This window comes from Dreissena polymorpha, chromosome 6, assembly GCF_020536995.1.
Source record: "Dreissena polymorpha isolate Duluth1 chromosome 6, UMN_Dpol_1.0, whole genome shotgun sequence".
Classification (NCBI taxonomy): Eukaryota; Metazoa; Mollusca; class Bivalvia; order Myida; family Dreissenidae; genus Dreissena; species Dreissena polymorpha.
The window spans coordinates 56,558,570-56,577,408 of NC_068360.1; the positions used below are offsets into that span (position 1 = coordinate 56,558,570).

At 33.6% G+C, this 18,839-nt stretch overlaps 2 protein-coding genes across 3 annotated transcripts in view; one reads left to right on the forward strand and one right to left on the reverse strand.

Annotated features, from left to right (window-relative positions):
- Nucleotides 1-2,283: 2,283 nt before the first annotated feature.
- On the reverse strand, nt 2,284-5,628 carry LOC127833493 (uncharacterized). The gene is made up of 2 exons (XM_052358777.1): nt 5,208-5,628; nt 2,284-3,371 (listed from the first exon to the last, which is right to left on the reverse strand). The coding sequence occupies exons 1-2, from the start codon at nt 5,395-5,397 to the stop codon at nt 2,842-2,844; spliced, it is 720 nt and encodes a 239-aa protein (XP_052214737.1). The 5' UTR covers nt 5,398-5,628; the 3' UTR covers nt 2,284-2,841.
- Nucleotides 5,629-15,880: 10,252 nt separating this feature from the next.
- LOC127833483 (protein timeless-like) overlaps nt 15,881-18,839 on the forward strand; it is a 48,451-nt gene continuing 45,492 nt past the window's right edge. The window contains exon 1 of one of the 2 annotated variants that reach the window (XM_052358759.1): nt 15,881-16,205. The gene's annotated coding sequence lies outside the window, so the exon portion shown is untranslated. The remainder of the gene's footprint in view (nt 16,206-18,839) is intronic. The other variant, XM_052358760.1, reaches the window with a different exon arrangement.

Below are 18,839 nucleotides of genomic sequence, written 5' to 3' on the forward strand. Positions count from 1 at the left end.
GTATTTCAATATTTAAAATTCAAGATATAATGACGACTGAACTGTTTTACTTTTAGGAAAAAACGGTAAAACTATGTTGAAAATGAAACACAACAAACTAAATACTTATCTGTTACGGCTAAACGACTAATTATCCCAATATAACACTGTCATTGAATCGCACATTTCAATTATAATTATTCCCCTTGAAAGTTAATGCATATTGATATAACGAATTCATCAAACGTTATCAAACATTAGTAATTTGAATTGCATCGGATTCGCACAATATTATGTGGATGTAAATCCGATCCGGTTGTTGTTTATGTGTCAAGCTCATTTTGTCAGTGACTGAGTAAGATATAATAAATTTCTTCCGTAGTAAAATCTACTGTAAAGTACACAATGATACTTACGTAATTCTGTCGTATCCGTCTGAATAAACATCCGCTGCACAAAATATAGACATTTGTATTAATGATAATTAAACACAATCATATTTTCTGTGTTTATTGAATTAATAACACTGAGTTTCTTTGTCGCGTTACAAGATGGCGGATGTCTAACGCTGTTTGTGAAGTGACGTCACAATGTTTATCTGTGCGCGTGCCCTTTCCCATAAAAGTATTTAAACACAAAATACTCGAAAACTTGATTTTTGCCAGGTATAACGCCTATGCCAACAGGTAGATCGCATTCTTGTCCATATACATGTCAAATTTCAGCAAACGTGTTCGGCCAGTTTTCAAGGCGCTCAAATCGCGGCTATATGCCTCAACTTAACGAAACTTAGCCCCCTTTATCATTCGTTCGAATGAACGTCATCAATGATGACGTCCAATACATCACTCATTCCATATAGAGATAACTTAGACAAAATAACAACAATATGCCTTTTTTCACAATTGGTTGCTGCACTGGCTACCATCTTTAGAATTTTGGTTGCCTTGCTTAAGAATAACAAGCCTATAATCATGTACATGTTGTGACATGTGTATCTAATACTTTTTCTATTTTCTTTAAATTATTGAGAAACAATTTTGCCCACATGGCAGACTTTTAATGCAGCATTAAGCCCCGTTTTCCCTGAAAGCAGCCAATATGTAAAGATTTCAATGATAAACTTACCAATGTCGTCGCACAAGCTGTTATAAACACTAGACTTGCCAATATGTCCCACAAGCTCTTAAACCTATTGTTTACATAATTATAGACTGTCTGCTGCAGTGAAGTATAAACAGGCAGCGGTAATCGTTCATAGCCTAGTGAGATACCGTTCTTAGCGTAGCTAAGCACATACTGATTTGCAAAACATGCTCTTTAAATTTAGTCGGCCGCTAATGCGACCAACTAAAAACGAAACGGTAAAATCTCCTAACATTTAGCTTATGAATATAAATATGAATGCAATGCAAGAATATACAATAATTTGTCATGGTCTAAAGATTGAGTATGATGGGTTGAATACCTTGTTTGAATTCTCATTCAATCATTATCCGCACGTTTACAGCATTTGTGTCTGATCAGAACGTAAAATATCACACGGTTTTTAATTAAAGCGAGCGTTGTCTCGGTCCCTGAAATTCGTGAAAAGATAAAATGTTACAAAATGCAAGTACTGGTTTATTTTAAAATAAAATGATAACATAGCCAATATCAAGAGCATATGTTAAAATTAATTTGATATTATAATTTTGCTTATTTATTTGAAAACAAACAACATCAACTCAAATCAAATGCTTTATATAGTATCCTTTTCATTAGAACGATACAAGGCTTCCAAGACTATTGACAGGCAGACGTGACACGCTGGGAGCTCTTATTCTGGTCGACTTCTGTTGATAATATAGTACTTGTGGCTAATGTAGGCTAAACAAAAACATGCATTATTTTAAATGAACGAAAACAAACCATGGCATATAGAAAACATATGCATAGTAATGTTCAGTTAGTTTAAACCTATTAATTTTAGCCCGCTTGCATCGAAAGCCTAAGGCTTATATAAACGCCCTCGAGTCCGTTTCCTGGGCCTAGAGCCAGTACTTGGTGTCTTTGAGGAAGATCTAAAGAACGCTCCCACGGGGGGGATCAAACCCGTGACCTCCCGGTCGCTACGCGGACACCATATCCATTACACCACAGCGACATAATGTTCAGTTATAGTTATTGTTTTCAAAATTAACATACATTTAGAAATTTAACGCGCCTAACTACCGTACAAGATGAATGAAATGCAAATAAATAGAATTACATTCACAATACATGTATATCTAAATGTCTTCAAATATACAATATAACATGTCCTGAAGTTAAGTATAAAGACACATGTTTAATTATAGGACATGCACAATACAAAGGTAGTTCGAAATCTTTCAAAATTATTCAACGATAATACCGTATAACAACACTTTTCAATTTTAATTACTAGTAATCTGAATAGTATTCAGAGTTGATTTAACCACACCAATACACGAAATCAATATTTAATATTTTCTTAGAAAGCCTGATCACATGGAAAACATTGGCATCTTACAAGTAATCTAACTAATTGCCGGTGAAATCAGATACAATTGAAGCTTCGGTGTGCCTGCAGCGCCGTTGTACACCGCCAGCCTATTGCAATTCTTAGACACGCATATGTTGTACGGGTACTTCATATTCACAAGGTAGGTACCAAGAATGTCACCATCAACACTCAGGTGCACGATGGAGTTCTTCTTCGTACTGCACACCATCACCGTGTCACCAGGCCCTACACAGGCACCACGAGGTTCTTGTATGTTCAAATCAGTGACTGCTCTAGACGCGCCCTTCGTATATGTACACTGTGTTAGCCAACCTGTCAATCAGTACTAGCGTGTTCTAAGACTGGACAAACGTGCACATACTCTCTTCTATTTTGTACTTCTTTACAGGAAACGTTACGTGATCAAAGTCAGATTCCACACCATCCAGTGATATTATTCTCGCAGGTCGAGGATCATCCCACGTACTCACGACCATCTGAGACGGAGACATGCGGCTAATAGAGTAGAAATTGGATGATGTTATGATCACCCTGGTCTGTCTGATGGTATTGTCTGTACTCAAAGACAGGAGAAATACTGCTCCTTTAAACGTTACACACAGTGCATCATGAGACACACATACTACGCAAAGTGGGTTAGCCTTAAACGTGTACGGTGAACCAAGTCTCTGTAGTCGCTCATTTAGTATGATACATTTCATGTTCATGTTATCCACGGCTACCAGTCTCCCGTTCGGCAGGAAGACCAGTCCAGTGAGGAAACCTTCCTCCTTATCATCCGCAGTCTTCTGTAGATCCACAGACACGAGGAGCTCAAGGGTGATGGACCTTGGTTGGGATGATAAGCTAATGGGACTGGTTTCCACTGAAATAATAATAAAAACAGTAAAGATATTAATAACTTATAATATTATTATTATTATTATTATTAATTTGTATTATTTTTTATATAATTACACATTGTTTTATTAAAATGAGTCCATTAAACGGAACTTGTTCACTTATCTTTGTATCTGTAAAATGCCATGAAATAACTACAAATGAAACTCTAATATTTATATGATCTTACATAATTTTTTAGACAATATGAATTTATTACGTTTGGGATTCGTTTATATGCGATATTGGAGGAAACACTATCGCGCTGGGTCAGTCAGGGATCAGCATATAAATGGGTATTTTAAATGCTCTTTAAAAAAAATACCAAATTAATCGATGGGGAGCGGTAAAAATGTATTAATGTGTATCAATTACGAAAACCGCACTGTTTGTTGGAAAATAATACATTCTTTATTTTTGAAGTGTTTTAATGCACTCTATGACTGGGTCACATTAAGTTAAGCTTTATTTGAAAATTTATGTGTTTACTTAAAAGTATATAAATCTCATCATGATCATGATCATCATCATCACGATCATGTTCAAATTCAGTTCATGCTTGTTATATTTTTTTAATTTTGGTCGCGCAGCTTACGTTCGCGTACTTGTCGTATCGCTTACAATTTTGTGTTTCTTTTCTCATTCCTTTTTTTATTTTTCTAAAGTTTGAAATTCACTACATATATGTGAAAAAAATGAAAATAAAATAGTTTAAATTTTATATTAATTATTTATATAATATATATTATTAATTTTTTATATAATATATATATATATATATATATATATATATATATATATATATATATATATATATATATATATATATATATATATATATATATATATATATCTGATCAATTATATCTAATAAAGCGAAATGAGCCACGAAATATGGCCGCAACACCCAGTAATTGATTTCCGTGTGATGCAGCTAAGAACTGCGCAGAAAAAAAGGCATCCGCTATATTTGATCTCATAGATATCATTTTTGATCGTTCATCAACACCGACCACAATCAACGCCGTATATCTTTTTTTTTAATATTTTTTTTTTTTTAATTAACTGTTCGATTGTAACAGTATCCAAATAGGTAAATCGTTATAACAACTTTAAACTTTATACCGCTGCTTATTCTCTGAACGTCATCGACAAATACCGTTATTTAAATTAGACCAAATGTAAAGTAATCGTGAAATAAAATACCTTGATGAACCTTTAATCTTTCTTTGGTCATCTATAGTTGATTCGATAGTTTTCCGTTTCTCCTTCATTTGTTCTGAATAAATATACTGTTGACTGGGCGTTCCGCGGTCTAAAACGTCACAACACATCGAGAATACCTTCTTAAGTTCTTTCTTAACTTTGAACGAGGCGTCACGTTTATTCTAAATCCGTTTTACTTCTGCAATTTTTAATTGTTTTGTCTCACTTATTAATTTTTGCTTTGCTTCATCAATCAGTTGTATGATACGATCTTTCATGTTATCCACTTTTGAAGAAATCTTTGCAATGGACTCATTTAAGCCAGTTTTCGACTGCTTACACTCTGCTATAATAGCGTCAGCCTCGGATTGCAATTTTATCAATGATTGTTTTAATGCTTTCAGGTCGGGTCGTGTTTCTCTGGATACTTTTACTATTTCATCCAATTGGTCACATTTCCGGTGAATGAGAACGCATGAACTGCAACACAGCTTAGCATGATCCTGGCAGAAAAACTCTATATCTCGTCCATGCTCAAGACACTTGTCCATTCTTTTCATGTCGATTATAACGGGCGCAGATGAATTATCCTGTACATTGACAATGTTGTGCTTACCTGGTTTATAGACGGTGTGCGGATTTGTGCACATATCGCACAGGTATTCATCACAATCCTTGCAGAAAACCGTATCAGTTTTTGATACGTTGGTTTTCATACAGGGCTCGCATGATTGTGTAACAGCACTTTCTCCAATAAAGTCGCCTGCATTGTCTCGGTTTGAATCCTGAAGTCGTTTAGAAGCCATTGTAAGATTGTGTTTGTACCTGTTTCTACTTTCGATTTGAAAACCACTGTTTGTACGTTTAATATATACTTTCAATATCTTTTACATAAAAACTGAAATTATAGACAATTATATTTTCTTGCTTTGTTACGTTGTCAAATTATGTATATGAACACCAACTGATATCCAAATAAAACACTATTACTGTCCTACTTCCTTCTTTACCCTAAAGTTTATCTCTGTTTCGCTAAAAGTCGTTAGTGAAATACCAATCGTGATACATCGACTATCTCCGGAACCTTCGTAAGATGATTTACTTCAGTATGTAATAAAACGTCTCCGGTTCGATAACAACCGAGTATACCATGACTTTTGGGATGTCAGCAGAGCGTGTTCTCGTTCGTTACATATCGGCTCTAAGTAAGTTAGTTGGGTTAAATATATATCGTTGACTTTCGGGAGATTTTAATACAGCTATCAGTTATGATATCAAGGTAGCAGTGCTGCCCCATACACGCACGTAAACGGGATGAGGATGTTCTCCGAAGAGCCGCACTCGATCAATTTTACTGGGCCAGACCATCTCATCTGTCGTATAGATCTTCTTGAGGACGGTGACGGCTTGAATTAAATTGCAGCCATGAGAGTCCCACGACTTCCATTATTGAGGTTATGGAATTTCAATTATATATGAATGAACACGTTGGAAGATAAAATTAAGTGATTTATATTAATCTATACATCTGTCACTGTAATTAATTGGTTTATAAACAGCTTAGGAAAAGAACTGGCCTCAAATGTATACTCTCTTTTACGTAAAATGCACATGATTCGCTGTGACCTTATGAACTACGTAAGTACGTATTGTAATGTCGAAACTTCCCAAAGTCAGTCCCAAGGACCTGTCCCAACATTACGATGTATAATCTGCGCTTGATATCATTCTTAATCCTGGTTAAGTTGATGCTAAACTCAGCAAATCTGAGATTATAAACAATTAACCTTTTGCTAAAACTGATAATGAGCAAGAAATCCTGAGTTTTGTTGCCACCCGTCTCCTCGTCAATCTCAACGTGTCGGAAACAGTTGATTAGAAAATCAACGCGAGCGTTTACATGGTAAGTTATATGTTCTCAAGTACAATCAAGCAAGTATATATCAGTAAATATCCAAATAGAACAATTCTGATCCATTCATACAGGGCATTGCTGCACACGTGTATGTATTATGCAGTTTTACATGTATCTGCACACTATGCTTCTCTTTATGTTATGTCATGAGTTTTGATTGATTGTCCTGTCGAGTTTGTAACACTGGGGTCAACGTCATTTAGAAAATTATTACAAGACACGCAAATGTTTATCTATCGACAAAGAATGAAATCAAGTGGAGGTTTTTTTGAAATAATTAAACTAATAGAACACAACAATATAGTTTTCATGTACATGTATGTTCTTTTAATACCGACTAAAAAAAGAGCTGAAATAACATGAGGCTTCCACGTATAGAAAAGAAAGAGCATCGAGTGTGGGTTTTTCTGTATTAGTTATCATGATTATGGAAATAGCCTTATGTTTTGAAAGTAGTTACAGGTTTTTATCCGATAAGACGCATCTATACTCCTTAACGTCGGGTTTTCAACCAAAAACTATAACAGAAACATTATTTCGCTTCCGCGCTAGATGTTAAAAAGCCTTAGTATTGAGCTGAGATTCATAATGTATCATATAACCCAAGGTTGGGTCAACATAGTGATACCACACTTTTGCCATGCTGGGAATCGGGTATTTGACCTTTGCTCAATATTGGCTATAGTTCGGCTACCTAATACAGCATTGAATTCAACTATGGCTCGTTATTAGCTATAGTTTTCAATACTCAAGACCTAGTTGGATATTCGACGATTGCTTACAGTTTGCTTAAAGGGGCCTTTTCACAGATGTTGGCATGTTTTGAAGTTTGTCATAAAAGGCTTTATTTGGATAAATGTATCCATTGGATCTAAAAAGCTCCAGTAAAAAATGAAGAATAAAATTTAAAAAAGAAAAAAAGTAAACCTCGACAGGGCTCGAACCACTGATTCCTGGTGTCGTGGTGTCAACAGTCTACCGCCCAGACCACTCGGCCATCCGTGATCATACTATGATAGTCGAAGTATGATGCTCGTATTTTATACTTTGTATAAGCAATTATCGTAGCTTCAACGACAAAAACAGAACTCTTTAAAGGGGCCTTTTCACAGATTTTAACATGTTTTGAAGTTTGTCATTAAATGCTTTATATTGAGTAATGTAAACTTTGGACCTCAAAAGCTCCAGTAAAAAATCAAGAATACAATTTATAAAAAAAAAGAAAAAAGGTAACCCTAAGCAGGACTCGAACCACTTACCCATGGAGTCCTGGAGTAAAAAGTCTGCGCATTAGACCTCTCCAAAAACCTTCCTTATACAATATCAGAAGTATTTTATACTTCATATAAGCGATCCTCGTAGTTTCACAAAATCTAAATAAACAACAGAACTCTCCAAATTATTCAATCGTTTCGCGTTGCAACGCTTTATAATTTACAGGTTTTTAAATTGTCAAAAGATGCATATAAAGGCTATTTTAGAGCACGGTAAATGTTCAGTATTACGGTTTCCTCACAAATATAACTAAAACGAAAATTTGCGAATATGAAACAACTTTTTTTCAATTTGTCAATTTACCAAAACGTGAAAAGGCCCCTTTAACGCTTTATAATTTTCAGGTTTTTAAATCGTCAAAAGATGCATAATAATGGTTATTTTAGAGCATTGTAAATGTTCAGTACTGCTGTTTCCTCACAAATATCCTTTAAACAATGTGTGATACTACAAGGATTGCTTATATAAAGTATAAAATACATCGCTCATTCTATGAGTACGGATGGCCGAATGGTCTATACGACAGACTTTTGCTCCAGTGGTCAGTGGTTCGAGCCCAGTTGAGGGTTACTTTACACTGCGGGGAATCACGTGGTTTTATTTTGATATGGAACACGGAAAATGGCGGCGTCATTGTCTCGGTAAGAGTAACGTTTTTGCTTCTCGTAATTAAATTCGAGATATTAGCTTGAAATGATGTAGCCTATCATATGCGAAATCGAAATCCGCGTCCAATGATATCTTACTTTTATAAATTAACTACCTACTTTTCTCATATACCCTTTGAATTTATTTCAAAGTGAATTATTTAAAATGATAGTTTTCACCGAATAAAGACATTGTGTCATATATTTCATAAAATAAACATAGGTCATACCATATTATTGCATGAGAAATTTGAGAAACATAATTTGGAATATGTATGATATTCTGGACGGCTTACCACTTAATATATAAATAAATAAACGCGTAAATAAAAAATGATATGTTTCACGGAATAAAATGTGTATGATATGTTTCACGTAACAATTGTTAAAGAGCTAGGTAAAAATTTATTTTCAGACTTTGGTTGTGTCGAATTTTCGGCAAGGCTTTTCAAAGCGCATCAGGGTTAAGAGATCATGAAAGAAAACATACGGGGGGTAGCGCCATACAAATGTTGTGGACGGATGTTCTACAGCAAAGCTTATTAAAAAAGACACAGGTAAGATGGTATTGTGAATATTAGGCATTTTCAGAAATGTTAGTGAGAAAAACATTTTGTATTTAAGCACAGATGACTATTTCCCCCCCCCCCAATTATATTTTATAACTGTGTATAGCCGATTATTCCGACACATTGCAACCAAAATTATTTCGAAATCGGTAAAAAAAATTACGTTGCCATTATTGTAATTGCTGATGATGGCTCTTTAGAAATGCACATACACATTTACAACGCACAGAATGTATACTCCATTGGTACGAAGCATTTTCGAAAAAGAAAACCAAAATCACCAGGTTTATTCGATTATGTTTTGTCATTTATGATAAAAAAAAACGTTTGGCATATTAAGATGGATCGATTTCATGCCGGGACATGAGTTTCAAGACAATACTCAAACTTCGTTGCACCGTTTTTAGTGGCGAATGTGACACATTGCGTATCTTCTAGACTGGCAAAAGTTTACAAACATTCGCATTGGATCAAGTTAAATCTACAAGTTTTTGCTTCATAATACGTCAAGTCACCCGATGAAATATGAAATACTTGACCAGTTGTTTAATGGTTACACAGCAATGTTTTGTATTGAACTACAGGATTGTGAGGCACCAAAGTCTAACGTGTAGATCTTTTGTTTTTTCTTGTATGTTTTCTTATGCACACTGGTCTTTTCTTTCATGTAGGTGCGACGCACATAACGAAACTAAAGATTCTGCGTGCGAGACATGTGGGAGGTCATTCGCAATAATGACAGACATAAGAACGTACGTGACACATTATCAAGAAGCGACGATTAAATGTGACACATGCGGACATCAAATGAATAGGAGAGACCAATATGATGGTCACATGGCTATGCATCTTGGGGCCACGAAACATGTATGCAAATCCGGAAAGACATACTCTCACAAGCCGAATTTGTATAGGCATCCGAAATGCAAACATGATAAAAAGGGAATACTAATGCAGTTGCAAGTAATAATACGCCTTCAGCTTAAGAAACTGCAACACATTTTGACCCAATGTATAGTAAGTAATTCATTTCAATTGATCGTATAGATGCCATTTGTACACAGCCATATCGTGATGGTTATCCTCAGGGAGAGTGATACGCTTTTGTTTATTATTTTAGTTTTTGAAGGTGATTATGGTGATTTTGTTGTGCTATGTTCTCATGATTAACACTGTGATTTAATTTAATTATCTGTGATATTGCTGATTAGTGAACACATAAACGCAAATCCATGTTTCCTATTATTGTTTTGAAATAAATAAAGCAAAATAGCGTTTTGTTATTGTACAATCATTTAGAAACAGCAATTAATAAGACATCCAAATTACGGCGGCAGTTTACAGTTGAACAGCTTAACTTAGCCCACACCCTGTTGAACGTATAGAATTTAATCTTGCATATTGTGTACATGACAATGTTACAAAATTCGTTTGTATGCAACAAAATATATTATAACATACCTGCATTAAATTGAAAATCTGTTCACCATTTGGATGAATATTCACAACACACTTCTTAGACATTAGTCAATATGCTGCATCGGCGGCTATGTCTCAAACTCTATAGCATGTGATAATAACTTAAACAACGCTTATAATGACGTAGGAATGACAAACAATATGTGAATAAATTGTACCCTGAGATTGAATAGTTTTAACTTTTAATTTGTAAAGCAAACTGCCGTTTTTGAAAATTGTCAGATCAAAATTATTTCTTCTGCCATACTGTATTTTATTTTCGTTAATTAATGCCCATCTTGTCAGATGGCAGGATTTCTTCGCGCGTTTCCCAACGTAAACCGAAGGACCCGAGCTGTAAAAACGTCATTGAGAAAGACATTGTGCCCATCTTCTTTCTTCCATTTTGATCTTTTTTTCGTCCACAGTCAAAACGGGTATGCCTTCTACGCAGATTCTGCATTAACCTGGTGGCTCAAATACGATTTCCTCGGACTCTTCTGCAAGGTTGCAGAAGTGCGAGCGGCTCGTGCGGTAGGGGAGACATCTGCGAAAATTAAGCAGAATACGCACATTAAACACAATGCACTAAGGTTAGATATTCCATTATTAAGATGAAACTTCAGTTAAGTGAAGAGAGAGTCGCGGTTAATTATGTATTAGAGTTTACGCCATTTTCAAAACATGGTCGATCATATGTATCAAGGCTGCCAGTTAACCTAACCGCACTTTGTCCTGGGCTTTACCGGTACTAAGTGCTAAAACATATACTAGTAACTGAGAAAATATCCGACGTTTTATTTTTCGCCTTTAGACAATACGTGAAACATATCATACAATTAACGTGAAACATATCATAATTATATTATATATTATAACATATTATATTCCGTGAAACATATCATTTTTGATTTTTGATTTATTATGCAGAAACTGCGATGTTTTCTGACTCTCAGACAATTTGTTTGTAATGTAGAGAAAACCTGGTATATATTTAAAAAGAAAGGGATTTGAGGAATGTCGATATTTATCAAATTTGTGAAGAATTCATTTAAATCCGTGAAAACTATCCCCGTCATGCATTCGCATGTGTTCGAATTCAAAGGGTAAGCGAGTAAATTACTCAGTAATACATGAAATGTAAGGTACTATTACACGCGGAATTCGATTCCGCATATGATAGGCTACATCTTAGAAAGTTAAAATAAAACATTTAGGTACAATAAGAAAAAATAATACTCTTACCGAGACAATGACGCCGCCATTTTCCGTGTTCCATATCAAAATAAAACCACGTAATTCCCCGCAGTGCTTTATTTCTTTCTTTAATTTTATTCTTGTTTTTACTGGAGCTTTTTATATCCAACGTTTACATTTATCAATATAAAGCTTTTAATGACAAACTTCAATACATGCAAAAATCTGTGAAAAGGGCACTGAGCTAACTGTTGTTGTTGTTGTTGTTGTTGTAATATAAATTCGTGAGTTCAAACGATCCCGATTTTTTTTTTTAGATTTATGTTTCTATAACATATTTTATTCGGTATTATAATTATTAGTAGATTGTAAATGTTTTATAAAGTAAGTTTTTATTTTCACGACTACATTATTACGTAAAAGTCAGAATTTTTCGATAATAGTCCTTAGAAGGATCCTTTTTAAATATTATAATTGACTTACCGATTCTTTTGTACTATGTTCGACATTTGACTTAACGTTATTTGAATAATGACGAAACAAGTATGCCAGTGTTATTCAGAGAGGCCGTGTCGATGTTTGCGTTAAGCCTTACTCTTAACCAAATGAGGTACTTTCAATTTATACTTGAGCTGTTATTAGCCTGTTTTAAGTTATGCATGCTTTCTGTCATAGGTTACTCAAAAATGAACAACTGGCAATCTGTTATCTTTTATTTTTCAGATTGCGATTTTTAATAAAGCCTTTTTTTTTCATCAGAAAATATCCAACGGCGATAAATGACGAAGGCTTAATCAAGAACTATTTGCCTCATATATTAATATAACACTTGGAATAAACCGTAGAGTGGATGTATCGAGAACAAGGTGGGGTCGTTGTAGCCTTATGAATTTTCACGTTATGAGAGTTTATACAAAGATAAACTGCAATTTTAGGTCATCCCGCTAAGAAATTTCGCAGCGAGTAAAGTCGAGATAAAGAGCGAATATCAACACGAAATAAACGCCAGTAACTTTCTTGCCTGCTTGTAATGCTAATTGTTGGCGACTAGCAGTATATATAGATAGATAGATAGATAGATAGATAGATAGATAGATAGATAGATAGATAGATAGATAGATAGATAGATAGATAGATAGATAGATAGATAGATAGATAGATAGATAGATAGATAGATAGATAGATAGATAGATAGATAGATAGATAGATAGATAGATAGATAGATAGATAGATAGATAGATAGATAGATAGATAGATAGATAGATAGATAGATAGATAGATAGATAGATAGATAGATAGATAGATAGATAGATAGATAGATAGATAGATAGATAGATAGAGATAGATAGATAGATAGATAGATAGATAGATAGATAGATAGATAGATAGATAGATAGATAGATAGATAGATAGATAGATAGATAGATAGATAGATAGATAGATAGATAGATAGATAGATAGATAGATAGATAGATAGAGATAGATAGATAGATAGATAGATAGATAGATAGATAGATAGATAGATAGATAGATAGATAGATAGATAGATAGATAGATAGATAGATAGATAGATAGATAGATAGATAGATAGATAGATAGATAGATAGATAGATAGATAGATAGATAGATAGATAGATAGATAGATAGATAGATAGATAGATAGATAGATAGATCGATAGATAGATAGATAGATAGATAGATAGATAGATAGATAGATAGATAGATAGATAGATAGATAGATAGATAGATAGATAGATAGATAGATAGATAGATAGATAGATAGATAGATAGATAGATAGATAGATAGATAGATAGATAGATAGATAGATAGATAGATAGATAGATAGATAGATAGATAGATAGATAGATAGATAGATAGATAGATAGATAGATAGATAGATAGATAGATAGATAGATAGATAGATAGATAGATAGATAGATAGATAGATAGATAGATAGATAGATAGCTAGATAGATAGATAGATAGATAGATAGATAGATAGATAGATAGATAGATAGATAGATAGATAGATAGATAGATAGATAGATAGATAGATAGATAGATAGATAGATAGATAGATAGATAGATAGATAGATAGATAGATAGATAGAGATAGATAGATAGATAGATAGATAGATAGATAGATAGATAGATAGATAGATAGATAGATAGATAGATAGATAGATAGATAGATAGATAGATAGATAGATAGATAGATAGATAGATAGATAGATAGATAGATAGATAGATAGATAGATAGATAGATAGATAGATAGATAGATAGATAGATAGATAGATAGATAGATAGAGATAGATAGATAGATAGATAGATAGATAGATAGATAGATAGATAGATAGATAGTAGATAGATAGATAGATAGATAGATAGATAGATAGATAGATAGATAGATAGATAGATAGATAGATAGATAGATAGATAGATAGATAGATAGATAGATAGATAGATAGATAGATAGATAGATAGATAGATAGATAGATAGATAGATAGATAGATAGATAGATAGATAGATAGATAGATAGATAGATAGTAGATAGATAGATACGGCTGGAAAGTGAGCGGCATTTAAACAATAAATACAAGTAATAAAGGGTATAAAACGGCGAAAAATACCTGCCTTGGCATTAACGTCGCCATCTTGACTATCACGTGATCACCCCCTCTGGAACATTAACTCCAGATAAAGACATGCTATTTCTCTTTACTCTGAATACATTGCTTTGAAAAATATAAATATAATGATATTTTAATAAGAATAATTTTGAACTTTCGAAAGAAAGGTGGTAGATGCAAGCACTTTTACACTCATTCTTTTTACACAAGTTCACATATTTTTCCGATGCCAAATGATTTAAATGAACAAAGGGACCTTGAACCCACAGGACCACAATTTGTATCATGATATTTTAGGCAGATCGGTTGACTAGTTTTAATACTATGATAACAAATACTTCAATATGTGGCGGATTAAAGCACTGCACAAGAAGTGTGGGACTTGAGGTGGCAATCGGCGCTTTAAAACCGCGTACTGGACGATAGAAAAATAAAATGCGTGTATGTATAAGTACCAGGTCATATTAAGAACAATAACTGTTTATAGAAATTCGTTAAACAACGCCAGAATACTGACTTATCTGGGCGAAGGGCGATTCGCGTAAGTTCGCTATTCTTTGATGAAAAACAGAAAAAAGTCTGTTTTTATTGAATTTCCTAGGCAATAATACTTATATATGAGCCGTACTCTGTAAAAAGGTGTGTTAATGCATGTGCGTAAAGTATCGTCCAAGATTAGCATATGCAGTCCGTACAGGCTTATCAGGGACGACACTTCCGCCTAAATTGGATTTTTGCTAAGACGAAACTTTCTTTAAACAGGAAATATCATAAAAGCGGCAAGTGTCGTATCTCCTTAGCCTGTACGGACTGCACAGGCTAATCTGGGACGACACTTTACAAACATGGATTAAATCTCCTTTTCGTAGAGCGCAGCTCATGTGTATTCTTTAGTTACGTGATACCCATTTGTTCGTGCAAAGGGAGCTAATCCAAATATTACACCAAATGCGTTGTATCAAGTTTTGCCCCTTAGAAAGATTCTGTCGACCATTGGCGACGCGCAATCATCAGCGGATTAACAGTAGGGAAATATATCGAGCAAAATAGGGAAAGTGCTGCGCCCTATTCCGTTCTGATACCCCCTGTACGCACCTCTAGATTTGTCAACACTAGTAATGTTAAAAGCTGCTAGAATGTTACTTTTTTCCAGGTATGTGTACACATACCTGGTTTTCTTGCAATGAGAAACATAAATATCAATAGAATGGTCCGGTTTTCCAACCTGCCCCAGTTAAGCAACACCTTGTAGCGTTTGTGATTCTTGATCTTTCCCTGCAACTACAGTACAGCTCAAACAGCTATTACAATCAGCGCTTTTTAAAATTAAGTGTCAGTTTCTATTTTCTTTAATTCTACAATTGTTTAATCTTTTTATACTTATTATATCTATATGTTTGTGCCCTCGTCGTTTAATACTCGTTTTCCAATGATACATTAACTCATGTAATACAACAGTTTTTATCACAAGAAATAGAATCTATACATGGACAGTTTTGCCCGCTGCCATGTGTTTGTTTCATGCGATCGCCACGCACGTGTACATGTTCCACGTGAGGTTATGTGTGGTGAAATCTATTTTTAGACACCATCGATTCACGTTTTAGCAGAAGCTTGAAACAATTTTCTAGTTAAGAAATTTGTGTACATTATAACGGGATCAGGATATCTAAAAAAGAATTTCAAACCATGGTTATTAAATATAATTAATAAATATATCGATCATGAGTTTTATTTATATATAAATAAGTACTACTCGATTTGATCTGCGATCACGTGTTTGGCGATGCGTGACGTGCATATCAATTGGGATTACAGTCTTCGACCTAGATGTTTCATAAATAATCAAAACATGTAACATGTCCAATAAATCTGGTGTTAAGTTGCGATAAACTGGAAAGGTAATAAGGTTCGAAAAAGGTAAACAAATGGTGAAGTTTTTTTTAAATTAATAAACAAATTTGGTAAATATGGATTTTTGCTGTGCGAGAGTGAATTTAGGTCATCATAGCATGGATAAAAATTCGGGTGGTCATTTTTCGGATATTTTGTGTGTTATTTGTGTTTATTTTTATTATACTGTTATATGACATATCCTTTATCAAACTTCATTATCTTTTTTATCAATGAATTATTTATATTTTATTTTCAAATACGGGTGAACTATTTGTTCAGGAAAATCTTTCTGGCCATTTTTCGTGTCTATGTCATCGTCAAGATTCTGCAATGCTAATTAATTAATTGTAAATTAATTGTTTTTCATCAGTATTCACGGATTTTGAAAAAAAGAAAACTGTCAATATTGAAAAATGAAACTTTTACATAAAATAATTTACTTTTACACCAGTGTTTGTAATTTGCACTTGCCTGTTTGCAATGTAGCCTTGTAGGTAACAAGAAATACATAATAGTATACCGAGCAAATGAAATATTACATGATTATTGCCTGTCAGGCATATATGTTGTATAAAATATAGCCGGTTTGAAAAACCAAACAGTTCTTCATTAATTTAATAAACATTCAATCTATCTCATTTTCTTTTTATTTGAAACCATTGAATACATGTACTAAGATTTCCTTAAAAAAACTACACTATCCTCTATTCCTATAACTTGGTGCAGACCTATAAGATCGTGTACTTTTTTATGACGTAAACTTCTAAGCAACATTCGAACGCACGTACCCGAAAACTGTTCACTTTTGTAACGCGAGAATTTCCACAGCCGATAAGACAACAATCATGAGAAAAAAAAACAATAAATATGATATAAATTGTCTGTTTTTCTGACCTCGTTCCAAAGAAATAGCCTAAACAATGTTTAAAATCTGCACATTTCCTTCACCAGACGGCTATGTTTGTCAATGTTTTGATCGTAAAATGTTGTAAGAGTAGTTTCCCTTGGAGGCCCGTCTATAAATTGGAATTTTGGACTCTGTACTTTGCATTACAATACGATTAAAGTATGCTGTATATGCGGAAAATTTTTCCCCCAAATGTTGACACGAGACCAAAGGTTAAGATCGTGTCCGGCCTATTGCGATAAAGGTTCTCACTGCGTCAATATGGGATTTTGTCACAAAACAACTGTCATTAGAAGGGGTGACAGCCTTTTATGCCCCCATTGTGAATAGAATTTTATTTAGCTTTTTTCCATTAGTAAATACACTTTATCTAGACCTCTGAAAACAGTTATCACCGTTCATCTTTCGTTTTTATGAAGACCAGTTTTGTTTAAACCATTATTTTCATTACAGTTTATTCACGAAATTTATCTAAAACAACAAATATTTAATACAAATAAACACATATTCACAAAAACATATATCGGCTTTTATAAACACATCCCAGGGCCTCGCTGTGACGTCATCAAAATCGATGCACGATCTTATAGGGTAATTCTGTGTGACGCAGACTACCATATACACAAATGTTTAAAGGTACGTAATTCCATTATTATTATCTGTCAACCAACATACTTCACTCGTTATTTGTTAAACAAAACTTTAAGATACATCATAAAGTATATATCACGTTTATTTATTGTCTGATGATCTTTCATGAAAGATATGCCATTGAAATTTAAGGTGCACGAATTTATAGGTTTAGAGGCTAAATCAATGGAAAACTATTATTTAGAAACTTTATTTGGGTGGAAATACCTTGATATCATTATGCCACTTTTTAACCGTCATAAGTCTTATTATACAAATAAACATTCATATACAAATGTAACCTACATGTTTAAGAGCTTAAATTTTATTTTCACAAAATATGAATAAACTCAATTTGTCAACCAATAATTAAAAAAAATAGCATTCAGGATGAGTTTGGTCTCCTTGAGTGCCATTTAAATTAAAATATATTTAAAATTTCATCAGTGAAATCAGTTTTGGAAAGATAAGGCATTTGCCACATTATAATACAATTAAATTATGAGCATCCTAAATAATAATAGTCATACAGGCTCACATATTGATACATGAATTTAGAAATAGTTCTTGGTTAAAATTCGTGTTAATAAAACCATGATTTTGTCACATACATGCAATGTGGATATTTCTTGCCATTCATCATGAAATTTGGTAAACACGAACGAAGTTTGCATCACAGGGGAGTGGGTTCTTTGAATTATTATTTACTTTCATTGTTATACAAGCAAAAGAATCCCTGTAAATGCACATGAAGATAATATTCATTTCGTAAATATATAATACAAGAAGCATTGAACTGGTATTATAACACTCCAGCAACATATAAAGTCACGTAAACCATGACAATATTAAAAATAGACTCGTAAATTAAAAGAGAGTCTCTCCTGCACAGTCACGTGAATATGTTTCATAACTTCCAGTTAAAAGGCAGTTTTCATGGCCAAGGTCATCACATGATTATGTTTCATAATTTCCAGTTTTTATTGGCAATGTCAAGTTCTATGACAGGCTAACAAAAGTTACAGCCATGTGACCTTCTTGTTGATTAGTATCCGTATCAGGTATGTTATCGTCATGCTTAATCAATAATGCCATTATATATAAAACAAATTGTTGTAAAT

What these genes read in the sequence shown, in the direction of transcription:
- LOC127833493 (XM_052358777.1), bottom strand. Translation starts at nt 5,397, where the DNA reads ATGGCTTCTAAACGACTTCAGGATTCAAACCGAGACAATGCAGGCGAC. An exon ending in GCACACCGTCTATAAACCAG is followed by an intron (nt 3,372 to 5,207) that starts GTAAGCACAACA and finishes TTATTATTTCAG; the next exon opens with TGGAAACCAGTCCCATTAGC.